Source organism: Diorhabda carinulata, chromosome 4 (genome assembly GCF_026250575.1).
Source record: "Diorhabda carinulata isolate Delta chromosome 4, icDioCari1.1, whole genome shotgun sequence".
Lineage (NCBI taxonomy): Eukaryota > Metazoa > Arthropoda > Insecta > Coleoptera > Chrysomelidae > Diorhabda > Diorhabda carinulata.
Window position 1 is genome coordinate 33,323,514 of NC_079463.1, and position 18,642 is coordinate 33,342,155.

The window sequence follows — 18,642 nt, forward strand, 5'->3', positions numbered from 1 at the left end:
GTTTAAGAAAGTATCAGTTGAAGATCGATTATATTAATACGAATAGATAATAATCCAAGATTTAGCCATTTTTAAATTTCGTTTCAAACAAATGTGTCTTCTTACCTCACAGAATCGATGTATTTATGCATAAATTAACACATCACAAACTAGAAAATTATCCACATGAACTTAAGTTTATGCAATACTGAAGAATCATAAACTGTTTAATCACTTTATTAGAACTAAACATTTAACTTTTTAAAAACTTTCACACGTTTTGAATTCACCGAGTAGCTCACTCTACTGACCGTTCATCAAGTCGCTTGCAAAAGTTCTCTGCACTGAATTATGATGTTAAAAACCGCGTTCTTGAATGTTTCTCACCCATAAAGCGCATGTGTAGGTAATGTTTAGCTTTCAAATGTTCATTCCGCCATATTGTTAAATATGAAGTTTAATCTCGTAAATATATCAAATAATGTACTATTATGACTTTATTATAAGTGATATTATAGTAAATATTAATTTTTTTTCTTATCATGACATTTTACATTATTTCGAGTAGCTCAAACTACTGATCGTTCATCTAGTCGCCAAGTTCTCTATATTTTGTTTTGTTGGCAAATACTGCGTTACTGACAATAAGGCGCGTGTGCAAAGTGATTGTAGGTTTCAAATGTTCATCCCGCCATATTGTTGAATAGCAAGCCGAGAAGTTTAATCTCGTGTCTATATCAAATAGTGTGATATATTTGGAAAAAAACATGTTTTTTGATCTAATTTTGTTAAATCCTCAACATCGTGGTCAATTCGGTAAAGCTTGGTTAGCAGCAACTTTAGGAATTAAGAAACTTAGCAGAAATGATCTTAATGAAATGGATGTGTGTAAATTATGGTAAGTAGAACTTAGAAAACTTCATTTCTTATATTAATTTTAATAATTTTCATAATTCTATAAAGTGAATTTTGATTTTTCTGAAATTAATAGTTTTGAATTCTTAATCATAACGTTGTAATGTTACGTTCTTAGTAGTTGAATACACAGGAACAGACATTTATATTTTTACGTTTCAAAAGTTTTCTTATAGAATTATCGTTTGTATTGATTTCTTTTATTAATTTTTAGTGAAAACATTGTAAAATATTTATTAACTAATAGTAAAAGTCCACAAAAACGATTTTCTTTAAGACTAACTTCTATATTGGTAGATGGAGCAGCTAGAATTCTTAAAGAAAAAACAATAATTCTCTATGGCAAGTATATAAAATCTAATTTATTATAAAAACTAAACGGAAATTTATTATAATTGTTTCTTTTTTTAATGTAATCGTAATAAATATGAAAAGTTATAATAATTCTATCATATTTGTGTAAATTGAAACAAAGATGTAGAAGTTGACAGGTGTATATACGGGGTATGTTTGATATATACGAGATAAATATTGACGTAATTTACTATTTTATTCATGAAATAAGTATGAATTTAATTTTTAGATGATATCTGTAAAGTATTCCTTACCATCCAGATACCTCATGGTGCAAGGTAATACTTATTTAATAAATATTTTATTTTAATTTTATTAAACAATTAATTTCTCGAAATTTTTGTTGTACCTACAAATTTATCATTGTTGCCGCGTATTTTGCCATTTCTAATATTAAATATTTTCTAGCGACGTATACGATAGCGATTTTAGCGGTAAGTATATTGATAAAATAATTAAAATTAAATATTATTAATTAAATATTTACAGCCCCTGCTCCGATCGCAAAAGTTCGAAGGAAGAAAGCGAAGAAACATTCTGTGGTGGTGGAAACACCACCCGTGGTTTCGGACGAATTAGAACCCTTCAAAAATTTACAAATTGAAGATGTTCTAATACGAGAACCTATAGGGGATATAACGATGAAGGAAGCTCCTCCTGTGTCGATAATTGTAAGTATTGACGTAATAAATTGAATTTTTTTCGCTTAATTTTTGTTAAACTCGGTACATGATATTACCGGGGTGGTCGTGAAAGTATTTATTGATGAAATTATGCGGATTATTTGTTAGGCTGAACCTGTGGACGAACTGGGTTTTGGTGGACCTGCAGATTGGGAACACATTATTAAAGGGTGAGTTATTTTATTATAATTAATTTTTTATAAATTTTTCCAATCAAAATTTTGTAAAGAAACTTTTTCGAAAAAAAAAAGTATTCGTTATGGAAGTATTTTGAAAAATATACTAGGGAAATTGGAACAATTGAAAGAATTTTTTTCGAATTCGAATTTTTAATAGTACGAGGTGCGATAAAAAAGTGTATACGAGGTGAAGTCGATATTTTTTTCAATTTTTAGCTTATATTGTGGAGAAATATAGGGGGGATTTCTGCTCCCCTATTTTTGAATAAATTTTTTTTTAGTAAAATTGAGGGACAATTTTTGTGTGTTAGGGGTTTCTTCATCTTCCCCTAATTTCAAGGGAATTCGTTTAAAATTGACATTTTTAACAAAATATATACGAGGGAAGTTGAAAAACTAAATAGTATTTGTTCGAACTTTTAATAGTACGAGGTGCGATAAAAAATTTTTCTATACGAAGTCGATAAATTGGAAGAACTTTACAAAAAACTATACAAGGGAAGTTGAACTTTTTTCGAGTTCGAATATTCAATGATACGAGTTTCAATAAAAAAAAATGTATACGAGGTGAAGTCGATATTTTTTTCAATTTTTAGCTAATATTGTGGAGAAATGTATGGGGGATTTTATTTTTCCCCTAATATCAGGAGAATTTTTTTGGAATTGACATTTTTTCAGTAAAAAACATACGAGGGAAGCTGAAAAAAATAAAAAACATTGTTTTCCAAATCGAATCTTTGATGATACAAGTTGCGACAAAAAAAATTTATACGAGGGAAAGTCGTAGAATCGTGGGGAAATTTTTTTGGAGAATTGAGTAAGGGATTTCTGCTCCTCTATTTTTGAATAAAATTTTTTTTTAGTAAAATTGAGGGACAATTTTTGTGTGTTAGGGGTTTCTTCATCTTCCCCTAATTTCAAGGGAATTCGTTTAAAATTGACATTTTTAACAAAATATATACGAGGGAAGTTGAAAAACTAAATAGTATTTGTTCGAACTTTTAATAGTACGAGGTGCGATAAAAAATTGTTTATACGAGAGAATGTCAAAAAGTTGAGGGGAAAAATTTTGTTCTTATTTTTGACTTGTATATAGTGAGGGGTTGAAAGGGGGATTTAATCTACCCCCAATATCAGGGGGATTGGTTTTTTGGATTGACGTAAAAAGTATACGAGGGAAGTCCGAAAAATACAAAACAAAATTTTTCGTATACGAAACTTCATTGATACAAGTTGCGATAAAAACATGAATACGAGGGGGAGTCGAAAAATTCCGAAAAATTTACTAGTTTCAGACGGATTGTGTTGTTTTAAGCAAAAAATATACGATGAAAGTTCAAACAGTTAGGGATATTCAATTTTTTATTTTACAATGGTACGTTTCGGTTTACGGAGCCATCATCAATTTTATTTTTATTTTATTTTTCGTACCAATTCCCTAATTTCAAGTAGATTTTCGGTTTCTACCGAAAAAATCTACGAGGGAAGTTGAAAATATTTCATAATACGATTTGTCATGGCGATATTTTTATACCGGGGAGAATCGAAAAATTCAAAACAGAATTTTCTTATTTATAACTTACAATGCGGGGAATTATATTGGAAATTATTTATTTCAAGTGGATTTTATATTTCCGGAAAAAAATATACGAGGGATGTTTAAAAAATAATTTTCGCGCTTCGATTTTTGGACCGTTGCAATTTTTTCCGCTTAGAATCAATTTTAATTAGAAAAATGATCTCAGTGTTCGTATAAACGGCTTACAATATACGAGGGAATTCGAAAAAATAGGAAGCGTGATAATTTTTTCGGAAAAATGGAACAAAAAAACGATATATAAAAATATTCGATATCGAGACTTATTATACAGGGGGTTAATGAGGAATCCGCATCGGTCGAATAAATATACGAGGAAAATCGAAATGAAATGTCCGATTTTCGTTTCAACGTACGATATTTCGAAATTTTCAGGAACGTAGAGAGACGAACGTCTTCGTCTTCGACAACAGTCGGCGCCGGTCCTGTAACTGTCCAAGTCGAAGCCGAAGTTCATGCCGAAAAAGGTGAAAAAACGTTTTTACCTCGCAATTTTCGTATTTTTGTACGTAATTTTCTGTTTTTTTTTTTTTTTTATTTTCTCAGGCGATTCGATCGAACGTCCGACAAGGGCGACTTCGAAGGACAGAACAGAAAAACAACAGCAAGAAATCGAGCCAATCACCATCGCCGAAGTGTCGCGAGTCCTACGGGAAATTCCGTTACCTCAAAAACGAGATAATATCGGAGAAGTACAGAGACCCGTTCGGGTTACGGACGACGTCGTCGAAAAAGACGCCGCCCCCTCCGCCGCCGCTCGCAAATCTTCATCGGTCACTACGCAACGCGAACAAATGGAAAAAACGGAGAAAAAAAACAAAGTAAACCGTTGACAGTCGATTGGTCGATCGAGCTCATTTTTACGAAATATCCGAGTAAATAAAATAAGTTCGGCAACATCGCAATCCTCGAAAAATTTCAAATTTCTACATATTTTCCGGAAAAAATTAGATTCGGCAACATCGCAATCCTCGAAAGATTTCAAATTTCTCCATATTTTCCGAAAAAAATTAGATTCGGCAACATCGCAATCCTTATAAACGTTTGTATTTTCCTAATACGTTCGGCAACGTCGCAATCCTCGAAAGATTTCAAATTTCTCCATATTTTCCGAAAAAAAATAGATTCGGCAACATCGCAATCCTTATAAACGTTTGTATTTTCCTAATACGTTCGGCAACATCGCAATCCTCGAAAGATTTCAAATTTCTCCATATTTTCCGAAAAAAATTAGATTCGGCAACATCGTAATCCTTATAAACGTTTGTATTTTCCTAATACGTTCGGCAACATCGCAATCCTCGAAAGATTTCAAATTTCTCCATATTTTCCGAAAAAAATAGATTCGGCAACATCGCAATCCTTATAAACGTTTGTATTTTCCCAATTCGTTCGGCAACATCGCAATCCTCGAAAGATTTCAAATTTCTCCATATTTTCCGAAAAAAATTAGATTCGGCAACATCGTAATCCTTATAAACGTTTGTATTTTCCTAATACGTTCGGCAACATCGCGATCCTCGAAAGATTTAAAATTTCTCCATATTTTCCGAAAAAAATAGATTCGGCAACATCGCAATCCTTATAAACGTTTGTATTTTCCTAATACGTTCGGCAACGTCGCAATCCTCGAAAGATTTCAAATTTCTCCATATTTTCCGAAAAAAAAATAGATTCGGCAACATCGCAGTCCTTATAAACGTTTGTATTTTCCTAATACGTTCGGCAACATCGCAATCCTCGAAAGATTTCAAATTTCTCCATATTTTCCGAAAAAAATTAGATTCGGCAACATCGCAATCCTTATAAACGTTTGTATTTTCCCAATTCGTTCGGCAACATCGCAATCCTCGAAAGATTTCAAATTTCTCCATATTTTCCGAAAAAAATTAGATTCGGCAACATCGCAATCCTTATAAACGTTTGTATTTTCCCAATTCGTTCGGCAACATCGCAATCCTCGAAAGATTTCAAATTTCTCCATATTTTCCGAAAAAAATTAGATTCGGCAACATCGCAATCCTTATAAACGTTTGTATTTTCCTAATACGTTCGGCAACATCGCAATCCTCGAAAGATTTCAAATTTCTCCATATTTTCCGAAAAAAATTAGATTCGGCAACATCGCAATCCTTATAAACGTTTGTATTTTCCCAATTCGTTCGGCAGCATAGCAATCCTCGAAAGATTTCAAATTTCTCCATATTTTCCGAAAAAAAATAGATTCGGCAACATCGCAGTCCTTATAAACGTTTGTATTTTCCTAATACGTTCGGCAACATCGCAATCCTCGAAAGATTTCAAATTTCTCCATATTTTCCGAAAAAAATTAGATTCGGCAACATCGCAATCCTTATAAACGTTTGTATTTTCCCAATTCGTTCGGCAACATCGCAATCCTCGAAAGATTTCAAATTTCTCCATATTTTCCGAAAAAAATTAGATTCGGCAACATCGCAGTCCTTATAAACGTTTGTATTTTCCTAATACGTTCGGCAACGTCGCAATCCTCGAAAGATTTCAAATTTCTCCATATTTTCCGAAAAAAAATAGATTCGGCAACATCGTAATCCTTATAAACGTTTGTATTTTCCTAATACGTTCGGCAACATCGCAATCCTCGAAAGATTTCAAATTTCTCCATATTTTCCGAAAAAAATTAGATTCGGCAACATCGCAGTCCTTATAAACGTTTGTATTTTCCTAATACGTTCGGCAACGTCGCAATCCTCGAAAGATTTCAAATTTCTCCATATTTTCCGAAAAAAAATAGATTCGGCAACATCGCAGTCCTTATAAACGTTTGTATTTTCCTAATACGTTCGGCAACGTCGCAATCCTCGAAAGATTTCAAATTTCTCCATATTTTCCGAAAAAAATTAGATTCGGCAACATCGTAATCCTTATAAACGTTTGTATTTTCCTAATACGTTCGGCAACATCGCAATCCTCGAAAGATTTCAAATTTCTCCATATTTTCCGAAAAAATAATAGATTCGGCAACATCGCAATCCTTATAAACGTTTGTATTTTCCTAATACGTTCGGCAACATCGCATAGTCCATATGCTGATTCGGAAAAATTTCGAAAAAATGTGCTCGAATCCTTCGTCCTTGACTAATTCGTGTTTCATTTTAGAAGGATGATCTGTTTTTCGTTAGACACGTCAGGCGATACATCACAATAAACAGATGCGTCGTAAGTACAAAAATATCAAATTTTAATCATCTCCGTACGAAAATTCCTTCGATTCTACATATTTCAAGAAAAAATAAAACGTCCGGCAACACCGTAATCCACATAATATGTTTTCGTTTAGAAAATCCCCAGATCCAAAGAAGAAATTACGTTTGGCAACATCGTAATCCACATATTATGTTTTTCCTTAAGATCTAAGGATAAACTAAATCCGGCAACTGTGTAATTTGAGTATTAATTAATTTTTGTTTGACGAGTCACTAGATGCAACGTTCGGCAACTAAGCAAAACATTTCACGACTTGTATTATAAAATATTTGATCCTTTTTACAGGAAAACGGGGGTAGATACGTTAGCAAACCCCCAGTTCCGGAAAGTTCGTACGAAAATTCGAATTTCTCGTATCTCTACAAATATTTCGGTATGTCCGCGAGCGTCGGCGGTACCTCGTTAGAGGTCCGACCGCGAGTTACCGCATCGAAGTAAGTTTATAAACTAAATACCGACGCAAAAAATAATAAATTTGTTTATTTATATAAGGAGTTTGTCTCTACCATCGGTAGGTCAATTACGCCCCACATTAGGAACCGAAGCAATCAGAGAAGCGAGATCGTCGCAGGAAACGGAAATAAGGTAAAAATATCCGTTCGATAATCCTCAAATCCTAATTAAATTTCCGACAGAACCATCGACGTACCAGCGGAAAAAACCACCTCATCTTTGATACGAACCACGGATATTCAAAAAGCGAGTTTCGTTCCGATGGAAGTGGACGTGCCCGAACGTATAATTACCGAACAACAACAACAACGAGCATCGTTACCTTACGAACCTACCGAAGTTCCGATGGTAATCGAAGAAAGTGACAAAACCGCACGACGAACTCATCGTTCTCGTAAAACCACCGAATCTGAAAATGCTACCGTGAGGTAAGTGCGCCGAATTTAGGACATACCGTATAGTGTTATATACTGTTATTTATCAGACAACAAAAGATTATAAATATTCTTACGAAATGGAATTACGACGAAAGTTCGCCGACTATTGAAGACGTTGCCGAAAAACCGATTAGGGTTAATAGTATCGCTGTAGCCTTTAACGATTTACTCGGTAAGTTAATTTATAAAAAAAAATAAATAAATTTATTTTAATATATTCTATTACAGTTTTGTGTGCCGGTAAATACGTTGCTCTAGTACCCGAAGAAAATTCTTTAGAATTGAAATATATAGAGAAAGGACCGAAAATGAAAATTTAAATTTTATTTATTCCACAAAAATTATTTATATTCCAGTATCAAATTTATAGAATTAATATATTCAGTTATAAAATAAATTATTACTGTTTATTCGTTTTATTTATTTCAATAATCCTTAAAATAAAAATCTTCCGAGGACACCTCGTATACATAAATCCAAAATTTATTTTAAAATTATTATACTTGCATTCAATTCATAGAGCTAATTTTAATTCTATGATTTAACTATCGAAGCAATTGGTTCAAAACCTGAACTGACAGTAATTAAACTGATTCGGAATCAAAACTACGAACAAAGCTTTCAACTACCAATAAAAATCAAATACATGCTCCGTTCGTTTTGATATATCATAGATAATTTGGAATCTACAGAGGTTCAATATTTGAAACCTAATCCAAAGATTATTTTATTATAACCTAACCTTGAAACAAATTTTATTATTAAAAAAATGTATTTTGAGGACACCTGGTACATGTATAAATCTTCAATTGACTTTAAATATACTAAACTCGAACCAATTCTGAACTGCTAACTTGTGAGTTATATTTTATAACTATAAAGATAGAAAACGAACAACAAAAGACAATTATGACAGGAAAGAAACTAATTCGGAACCAAAACCACGAACAAACCTATCAAAAGTTCATAGTTACCAATACAAATCAAATAAATGCTTTGTTCATTTTGATGTATCATAGATAATTTTAAAGCTTTACTTCAATCTAACCCAGTGACAATATCATTTTACTTTATCTATGACCTAATTTTTAACGAATTTTAATTATTTCATAGATAAGATATAAAGTATTTTTAACTGTTTACGTTAAAAATTATAAATTTTAATTATTATGTTAATATAAAATACGTCAATGCAAACGTGGGTAAATGATTCACCTTTCTATAGTCCTTTGATAAAATACTAGAAGAAGAAAATAAATTTAAAATTCATCTTAACAAACAAAGTAGTTCAAAGATCAAGTTCAAAGGACTAAGTTATACTATTACGCCTAGTTAATTAAAATACATATAAGTTTATCAATAAATTGAATTAATTCAATGTTCGTACGAAATTTTTGATTATTATAAACGAAAGGTGGACATTTTTATTAAAGCTAATCGTTAAATCATGTTTAAATTAATACCTGATTTTGCACCAGGACCTTTGGACTTGTTTAGAAAAAGGACTTCTTTCAATTGGAAAAAATTAAAAGTGTTTTTAGATACAGAAGATATCATCAAATACGAGGTAAGTTAATTATAACAGTTATTTCAAAATTTAATTATATAAAATTCGTATGTTCATTTTTTATTTCGTATAAATTATTTGTAGATGTGAATTATTTAACTAAGTTGATTTAAAACGTGTTTTTTAAATGCTTTTACATAATTTGACATAAACATGTTTATTAATTGAAACTTTCTAAATAACTGGAGATTATAGTGAAACTTCTTATGTATTAATACTTGATTATATCTCCAAATGTCGCGATAACTTTTGATAAAAGTTCAAGTAGTTCAAAGTTTAATAATTAAAAAAATCTTCCATTGATTAATATCCATAGAAAGACACGTCTATAATTTAAGTGATCACAATTTTACTTGTAACATATATAAGTTAACCTCTAATCTTTAAAAATATGTCGCATCTACTACCCAATTTCCCATCAGGACCTTTAGATGTTTATAGAAAAAAAACTTCCTTTGACTGGAAGAAATTGAAAGTTTTTATTGAAACAGAAGATGTCGTAAAATTTCAGGTAAGTATCCCTAAAAAACGAGATTTCTACGTCCAGAATTTAATTAAATTATTCTCTCTTAAAGTTTTTTTTGTTGTGACATATTTTATGTATAATATGTAGCAATATATCTCGTAATTTTTTTAGAACGAATTGATAAAAATTCTCGAAAATAACCCGATTTATAATGTCGAGAATTTAACAACAAAATCTCTGGATGAACAGAGAAAAATTGCATTTATGGCTGCATGCCACCAAAGCACAATACCTCAGATGAAATTGTTAAACATGTTAGACAATGTAAAACGATTTATAGCTACATGTAGAATAATGACAGTCGTGACTGATGCTTCTTATATCAAAAACACCGTGGGTAATAGTCTATTTGTTAGTTCCATAATGAATATGGGAACATCTAGACATGAAAAGTTCATGGATGACGCAGAAAATGGAAAAGTAAGTTTCTATACACAACTTTTTAATCATTTATTTCAGCTAATTCCTAAATGAATAAATTCTACTCTATTTTTTGAACAAATTGAACCTCATTAATGTATTTTTCTCACAAATCAGGCAGAATTTCCATTCAAATTTCCATCACTGTTAAAAGAATTGCATTTAATTATGTTTTGCAGTTGATTCAGACTGTTCTGGGTCCCATCTTAGTTCACCGGAAGTTTCTTCGAATCTAGTAGTTTTTAAGTCATCCAAAGAACAGTAATCAACAGATATGTGGTTGTTTTATTTATTTTTTTTTCATGTTTAGTTAGCATGATAGTTGTTTTCTTTCGCCACTTTAAAGTTCTACTGTTATCGACCATAGAAGAAGCTTTAAAATTAATCTGAAGCATTTTATAGTTTCTCTGTCCCAAAACTAGATCATAATTTTATTGTTTCAAAAACATTCTTAGAAATTACATTACAAATAACGAATATAAAATTTGGAACTATTTGGAAAATTTGAATTTAATCGTCAGTCAACGTAATAATAAAATAAATTTTTGAATAGTTATATGAATCAATTGTATACAATCTAATATACAATTTACTTTCCATTTAATTATTTATTATACTAAATTGAACTAAATTTATATTCCTTCATTTTTACTTCATGATTAAATACATTTTTCAATTCATTACCTCGAGATTATTTCTCTTTCATTGTTAATCCACAATTATTATCAGTTTTGTTACTTTTTCACACATTTTATTTACCAAAATTAATAAAAAGAAAATAATTTCAATTTGATTACCAAGTAATCTTATTTACCATTGCTACAATCACAAATCTTAACCTAAAAATGTGATAACTGTCATTGTTAAACCATAGACCTACACTATTTTTGGTCTACTAAGTGTCAAAACTATATTTCTATGAATAAAACGTCATAAAAAAGAAGAATCAGAAAGTAACGTCTATACTAACTCTTGATAATTGAAATACGAAAAGGATAGAGTACATTTTCGAGAAATTGAATTTCTATTTTTGAGAAAACGAATCTAAATGTCTTAATTTAACATTTTGCTGTGGCGAATCGGAATAATAGCAATTCGTGTAACTGTATAGTTTAAACTAACAGTGGCAAACTTAACCTTCGTAACTGTCAATTAATGACAATATTTTATAATGTTTATTTTTTGTATAGATTCTAGGTTGTTATTGTTTAACTGAAATCGGCCACGGTAGTAACGCAAGAGGCATGCGTACCACCGCTACATACGACAAAAATAAAAAAGTTTTCGTTATAAACTCACCAGATTTCGAAGCAGCCAAATGTTGGGCCGGCGGTTTGGGACAAACCGCAATGTACGGAACCGTTTACGCACAACTCGTAATCGATAACACTCATTACGGCTTACACGCTTTCGTAGTACCGATTCGGGATCCCAAAACTCTACTTCCGTTTCCTGGAATAGAGGTGGGCGATATGGGACCCAAAATAGGATTGAACGGAATCGATAACGGGTAAACAATATAAAATATTTTCTTAAGGCGGTACTTGGGGGAGTTTATTAGTGTTACCTCACCATATAACTCCCCCAATCGTACCGGAACTAATTTTTATTGTATTTACAGTTTTATTCGTTTCATGAATTACGAAATTCCTCGCGAAAATTTGTTAAACAAAGTGGCCGACGTTACCGAAGACGGTCGCTACGTTACTCCGATTAAAGATCCCAACAAGAGGCACGGAGCCGCATTGGGATCTCTATCGGCTGGTAGAGTGAATATAGCCGGAATGTGCGACGCACTCGGCGCAAAAGCTTTAACAATTGCTATCAGATACGCCGCCGTGCGTAGACAATTCGGACCGGAAAAAGAAGAAATTCCCATTTTGGAATATCAAAGCCATGTAAGTGGATATAGAAGAACGAACCGAAAATCCGGATACGTTTTGTTTTACAGTAAAACTTTGGGCTCTTTCCAAACATAACTAACCTACTTCCATATTTCACCGTTGGTGTTAATTTTATTGACCCAGTGGGTGAAATTGACCCTATTTGAGCAAATAGTACGTTCCCAGAGGTGTTTCCATTCATTAAAGCAATCTTGGAAATACTTTCCACCTTCTCTCAATCAATGGTGAAGACATAAAAGTCACTGGGAGCTACATCTGGGCTTTACAGTGGCTATAGAAGCTTTGAAATATGGTATTTGATCCTTTAAAGCACCCAATTTCGTTATAGCCTTCAGTTTTCACCATCTCTTCATCATACAGTAGCATTTTTCCACTATGAAAGAGATGAAAGTTACGAAGAGCTACAGCTGGACTTTACAGTGGCTGTAGAAGCTTTGAAATTTGGTATGTGACCTTTCAAAGCATCCAATTTAGTTACAGCCTTCAGTTTTCACCATCTCTTCATCATATAGTAGCATTTTTCCACTAGGAAAGAGATAAAAGTTACGAAAAGCTACATCTGGACTTTACAGTGGCTGTATAAGCTTTGAAATTTGGTATTTGACCTTTTAAAGCACCCAATTTCGTTATAGCCTTCAGTTTTCACCATCTCTTCATCATACAGTAGCATTTTTCCACTATGAAAGAGATGAAAGTTACGAAGAGCTACATCTGGACTTTACAGTAGCTGTATAAGCTTTGAAATTTGGTATTTGACCTTTCAAAGCACCCAATTTCGTTATAGCCTTCAGTTTTCACCATCTCTTCATCATACATTACCATTTTTCCACTATGAAAGAGATGAAAGTTACGAAGAGCTACATCTGGACTTTACAGTGGCTGTAGAAGCTTTGAAATTTGGTATGTGATCTTTTAAAGCACCCAATTTCGTACAACCTTCAGTTTCCACAATTTCTTCATCATACAGTAGCATTTTTCCACTAGGAAAGAGATGAAAGTTACGAAAAGCTACATCCGGTCCTTAAAATGCACACGGAAGCTGTGAAATTTGATATGTGACCTTTCAAAGCAACCGATACCTTTAAAATTAGATAAAACTATCAAATTATACTTTAATTTAATAAACAAACACCAACAACTTATTTACTGGTGAAGCCGATTCCTCTTGGGGTCAGTTTAAAGTCTTCCCATGGGAATATGAATGTTTTTGTGTATATACCTCGTATATATTTGGAGGTAAACGGATTTTCGGGTTCGTATTGTACGTTTCTTACCTTATATGTTTGTTTTTGGGAGGGTGTGTTTTATCTTTCAGCAATTTCGACTTATCCCGTATTTAGCGGCGCTTTACGTAATCAGAAATTTCAATACGTTCTTTTCCGAACAATTTATACATTTCAGTATAAATAATGTAACCGGTAAAGGCTCACCTGAAATGGGAATCGAAATTCACGGTTTATCTTCGGCTAGCAAACCGTTAGCCGGATGGATAATGAAGGAAGCTATCCAAGAAAGTAGAGAAGCTTGTGCTGGACATGGATATCTTCATGGTAAGTCTCGTTTATAAACTTTTGTTACTCAATATTCCTATAAACAATCAATAATTGTTTTTATCACTTTTCAACAGGTGTTTCATCATTATTTTTAATAAAATAACATTTTTCTATCATATTCTTTCAGAAATTAATAAATATTTTACGTTCACAGCATTATATTAGTTAGAAATATTTTCCACATAACTGTCACGTAATTATTCTAACCTTGAAATATAATATAATGTTACATTTGAACTACTAAATATATAATTGACGTATAAACATAACAATATAGTTATACTTGGCTGTATTACCAAGCGTTACATAAACAATTTATCAGATATGTACTAAAATGATAGATATAAAAGAAGAAACACAACAACGATTTATCTTCCATCAATACCAATCATACATGAAGATATGAGATCGATGGTTTTCTTCACAAAACCAATCACAGACATACGTAATAGTTTCTTTAAATTGATAGTAATAATGGTAAAAAGAGAACGATATAATTAACGTAACGTGAATAACTGTCCGTATTAAAATTTTAATTTGACGTTACCTCTTTTTGAAGTTATTTGAGCTTTGTTTACTGTGTTATTTGTAGCGAATTTTTTATCGAACGTTTATTTAATGTTAAAATCAGTTCTTTTAAGAACTAATTTGACTTTATATTCAATTTTACATCGGTAAGTACAAATATAATACATCATTAACTTGTTAACTTTTGACATTTTATAGTACCTAAAATGCCGCGAGACGGGAAGATTACAATTTTACCACTTCACGATCAATAAATCATTTTTTTTGTTTCTTAATGTAAAGTACCAGGTACTACTTAAAATATAAAGGGCATTGGGTTACAGCTATAACTTTTTCAAAACTTTGTGTTCTTTCGGTTTCTAGTACACAGTATCATTATATTTGTATGTTATCCTGATGATGGTAATATATTTGCCGAAACGTCGATTATCAAGCTCCTATTTGAGACCTAAGCATATCCCTCTAAAAAAATGTTCTAACATAAATTAGTTCAAAAGTATAATTATTATTTTGGATTTTGTAACTTATTCACCCAGTATATAAATTTTTTTTTCGAAAATACGTCGATGTTAATCGTATAAATAAAATATAAACACTTAAAAAAATTGCATTTCGCTTTTAATTACCAATTCGTATAAACCCGACGTATGGAATCTTAGTCATAACCATTATTTCACAGAAATTTTGTTTTTATTCATACGATTATTGCCGCTAACGTATCAGTCACGTGATAGAAGAACTCTATGATTCGCATATAGTAAATGAGAATACAGTTACTAGTGGCTGTAGTGAGATAGAAGTAGTAGATATAAAAGAAGAAACATTTTCATTTGAATTACTGAGTAAACAATGAGAATCAACTAAATAGTCTTTTTTGTGCTTCATAGTTTCAGTTGGTTGTTTTTTGGGTTATCTGTGTGGTTTTTGCTATGCTTTTTTTAAATTTTTACATAATTTAATTCCTGTATTGAAGATAAGTGTGTTTTTTAAAAAAAGTAAGTTTGTATTTTCTAAACTGTTTTGTTTATTAACGACAATATACTGGTGTTTGATTATAATATGAAAATATTGATAAATTTTAGTAAATATTTAAAAGAAGTTGCGTAGATAGATGAATCAATCGTCTGTTGTAGATATTTTCAAAATTTTGTGTTCGTTTCCAATGGAAACCTAACCTAAAATAAGTTTCAGAAATTCCTTTTTTATTTAGTTGATCCTCATTGCTTCTCGCCCTTAATTTCATCAAATAACTGTATTTCCTACCTCTATATTTGTGGTAAAATGACAAAATAAACGTTTCCTTCAAGCTGCCGGTCTCGGCGATCTCAGAAACGAACTGGATCCAAATTTGACTTACGAAGGAGAGAACCACGTCCTTATTCAACAAACTATTAATTGGCTTTTAAAAATGGCTCCACAAGTTTTACAAGGAAGCAAAATTTCCAGTCCCTTACAATCGTTGGATTTCTTATCTAACGGTTTAGATATTCTGAAAAATTCTAGGTTTACAGCGAGAGGTTTCGATGAAGTTTGCCATCCAGAAAGTGAGTATTCCACTATTAATCGCGAGAGTAATTATTTTTTTTCCACATTGTATAAAATTTATGTGTGTAATATGAAAAAAAATATATACATTTAGGTGTTATAAAAACGTTCCAATGGTTGGTTCTATTTTTACTAAAATCTACTCACGATAAAGTAGAAGAAGAAATTAAATCTGGGGAGAATGTTTTTACTGCGAAAAATAACAGTCAAGTTTATTTCGGCAAGAGTTTAGCCATTGCCTTTATACAGGTTAGTAAAAATTTCATACAATTAAAACTTTCATTCGTGTCGAGAAAAATGTGGCAACAGCGCTTCGAGTGGAATATATATATAATATGTTGAATTTTCAACAAATTCTACTAATTTTTCAGTATAATAATTTACCAGGAGATAAACGCTGCATCATCTTTGTAAGAAAATGGCTGTCGTATAATCAGCTGATCGGGTGTTTGTCGTAATTATTCGAAAATTAATCTCAAAATCTTTACGCACCATATTTTTTAATATTATTTTTCAATATTTAATATCGTATTTTTCATTTATGTTCCAAATAATTATTTTTCTTTTGTTTTTATGTGAAGAACTTGTTTGATTTAAATTTTACCGCGTTCCGCGGTCGATAAAATAGACATTTTACCGCGTTTTACGTCGATAGTTATTTTGCCGCGCGTTTATCGAGATTGTAAGGTTAGTTCACATATCGCCTCTTTTATAAACGGTTCACGTAGTCGTTTGCCTATTTTATTTTTCGTTTTAATGGAGATTTCGATATAAATAGTCACGAAATCGGTAAAAATAACGCGAAAATAAAAAATTATACGTTGTTATTGCTTTGGTGAATGTGGCTTTTCAGTGTTTAAAGGTTATTATTTGTGGTTCATAATCGGTGTGACGTGCTTGTGTTATTAGTGCCTTTTTGAAAATCCAATTATTTTCTTAATTTGTGCACTGAAATATATTTTAAAAAATGTGTGAGTGCCTATAAAATGGATATATTCCTTTCCCGATACATCAAGAAGAGTTTGAAGGAATTTGCAAGATGGCCGTTGGATATAATTGGTTGGTTTTTATACATTCTTTACTTTTATTGAATATTTTTCACGCTTAAAATTTCATTTTCACGTAATTAAAAACATCGTTGAAATATTTAATTGATTTAATAATTGTATTATTGAAGACAGGGGCGGATTCAGGGAGAGTTGATGAGAGCGATCGTCACTTTCCAATCCAACCCTTTAGATAACCTTTTTACATAATTCTTGATTGCCGTGCCCCGTGCCAAATTCATATTTCTTGCACCTAATTTTCGATTTAGGTACTGTATACCTACAAAATATACTATTTTGAGACCTAATTTAAGCGAAAAAGTCAAGTTTAAAAATTTATAATTAGTCCTGAAGTAGTTGTATTAACTATTGTGAAGTTACTCGAAAATCACGTAGTAGTAAATTTTTATTTTACACTCTAAACTCATTGAACTTTAATAACCATAATTAAACTTTTTTTAGTGACAGTTTCGTACTTTAAGGGTCTCAAAATTAATTAGAAAACTGAAAACATCCAAAAATTGCTGTTTTATAATATTAACCATTAATTAAGTACCTGTAATATGGATAGTTTTCGACTTATTAACATCTTGTTTTTTTCATTATCATCAATTTTTTTGCGACGTTGTATCAACACTTAAATGCAATAAATAACTCCCTATCTCCCAAAAAAAAACCAAAGTCCTCAGTTATATATTAATTCCAGCATTACAGTCTACAAATAATGTTGAAGAAAATAAACGAAGCTGAAGATCTTGCCATTAAACGAGTCCTTACGAGATTATTTTCTTTGTACGGTTTATGGGCGATAGACAAATGGCATATGGCAACGTTGTACAAAGGTGGTTTCGCTACTGGACCTTCAGCTTCTGTTTTAATTCAAAACGCTGTACTACAATTGTGTCGAGATTTAAAAGACGATGCAGTTGGATTAGTAGACGCTATAGCGTTACCGGATTGTTTCTTGAGATCAGTTTTAGGCGCTTCAGATGGACAGGTAATTTAATATCGATTGGAATCGTATTAAAATTCGATGTTGCCTCGTATTTCTGTCTCCTCTATTGTTTTATTTTTTATTTGTTTAAGGTGTACAAACATCTGTACGAATCTATGACTAAAAATAAATATAACATGAATCGTCCACCATGGTGGAAGGACGTTGTTGATTACACTGAGAAAAATAGTAAAAGTAAACTTTAATCTATAAATATGCATATTTTGATATAATTAATTCACGGTGAATGGTTTAATTGAATTTAAGAAAATATTTATCAAACTTTATCCTAATAATTCATTTTGACGATGTAATTCTGTGATATAACCCTACTTTTTTCCATTCAAGAACTTAATCAGATGCCTTAACAGTTTGTGATCGTTTTTTAGCATATTTCGATAATTATTTTAATAAATATTTGTTGCTTAATGACGTTTTATTTATTTTTTCCTAAACATCGGTCATCGAACGATCTTTAACCTAAAAATATCATCTTTCTAGAACACTATTGTCTTTAATTGATAAACTGTCTGAGCAAATGCGATTTACGATAATATTCTTGTTCAATAATTAATTAATAAAATATTTATGCAGATATAGAAAATGTAAAGTCACATTCGAATAATAAAAAATTTACTTACGTTAATTTCCTAAAGTCGCGTTATCACTAATCGATTTCAGTTGAACGATTTTTATTAATCGATTAACTGAAATCG

General features: G+C 31.4%; 3 protein-coding genes and 1 long non-coding RNA gene across 5 annotated transcripts in view; 2 read left to right on the forward strand and 2 right to left on the reverse strand.

Moving 5' to 3' along the window:
• The window catches only part of LOC130893133 (short coiled-coil protein homolog), a 74,733-nt gene extending 74,435 nt beyond the window's left edge, over window positions 1-298 (reverse strand). The window contains exon 1 of the mRNA XM_057798971.1: window positions 106-298. The gene's annotated coding sequence lies outside the window, so the exon portion shown is untranslated. The remainder of the gene's footprint in view (window positions 1-105) is intronic.
• Window positions 299-703: 405 nt separating this feature from the next.
• On the forward strand, window positions 704-8,233 carry LOC130892830 (uncharacterized). The gene is made up of 12 exons (XM_057798489.1): window positions 704-877; window positions 1,657-1,682; window positions 1,738-1,919; window positions 2,040-2,101; window positions 4,083-4,174; window positions 4,254-4,528; window positions 6,846-6,905; window positions 7,239-7,387; window positions 7,446-7,538; window positions 7,589-7,834; window positions 7,891-8,015; window positions 8,072-8,233. Exons 1-12 carry the CDS (start codon window positions 747-749, stop codon window positions 8,161-8,163), a joined length of 1,533 nt encoding a protein of 510 aa, XP_057654472.1. The 5' UTR covers window positions 704-746; the 3' UTR covers window positions 8,164-8,233.
• A 722-nt stretch (window positions 8,234-8,955) lies between these two features.
• On the forward strand, window positions 8,956-18,355 carry LOC130892827 (peroxisomal acyl-coenzyme A oxidase 3-like). 2 transcript variants are annotated; one of them, XM_057798484.1, is made up of 9 exons: window positions 8,956-9,410; window positions 10,048-10,356; window positions 11,547-11,866; window positions 11,978-12,254; window positions 13,576-13,810; window positions 15,649-15,885; window positions 15,981-16,135; window positions 17,639-17,929; window positions 18,019-18,355. In XM_057798484.1, the coding sequence occupies exons 1-9, from the start codon at window positions 9,291-9,293 to the stop codon at window positions 18,130-18,132; spliced, it is 2,058 nt and encodes a 685-aa protein (XP_057654467.1). In that variant the 5' UTR covers window positions 8,956-9,290; the 3' UTR covers window positions 18,133-18,355. The 2 variants fall into 2 exon arrangements, with proteins under 2 accessions (XP_057654467.1, XP_057654466.1); XM_057798483.1 differs by having other exon boundaries at window positions 9,129-9,921.
• Window positions 17,025-18,607, reverse strand: LOC130892833 (uncharacterized). Its single transcript, XR_009059115.1, has 2 exons — window positions 18,568-18,607; window positions 17,025-17,212 (listed from the first exon to the last, which is right to left on the reverse strand). It is a non-coding gene; the product is annotated as an uncharacterized LOC130892833 (long non-coding RNA).
• Window positions 18,608-18,642: the final 35 nt, after the last annotated feature.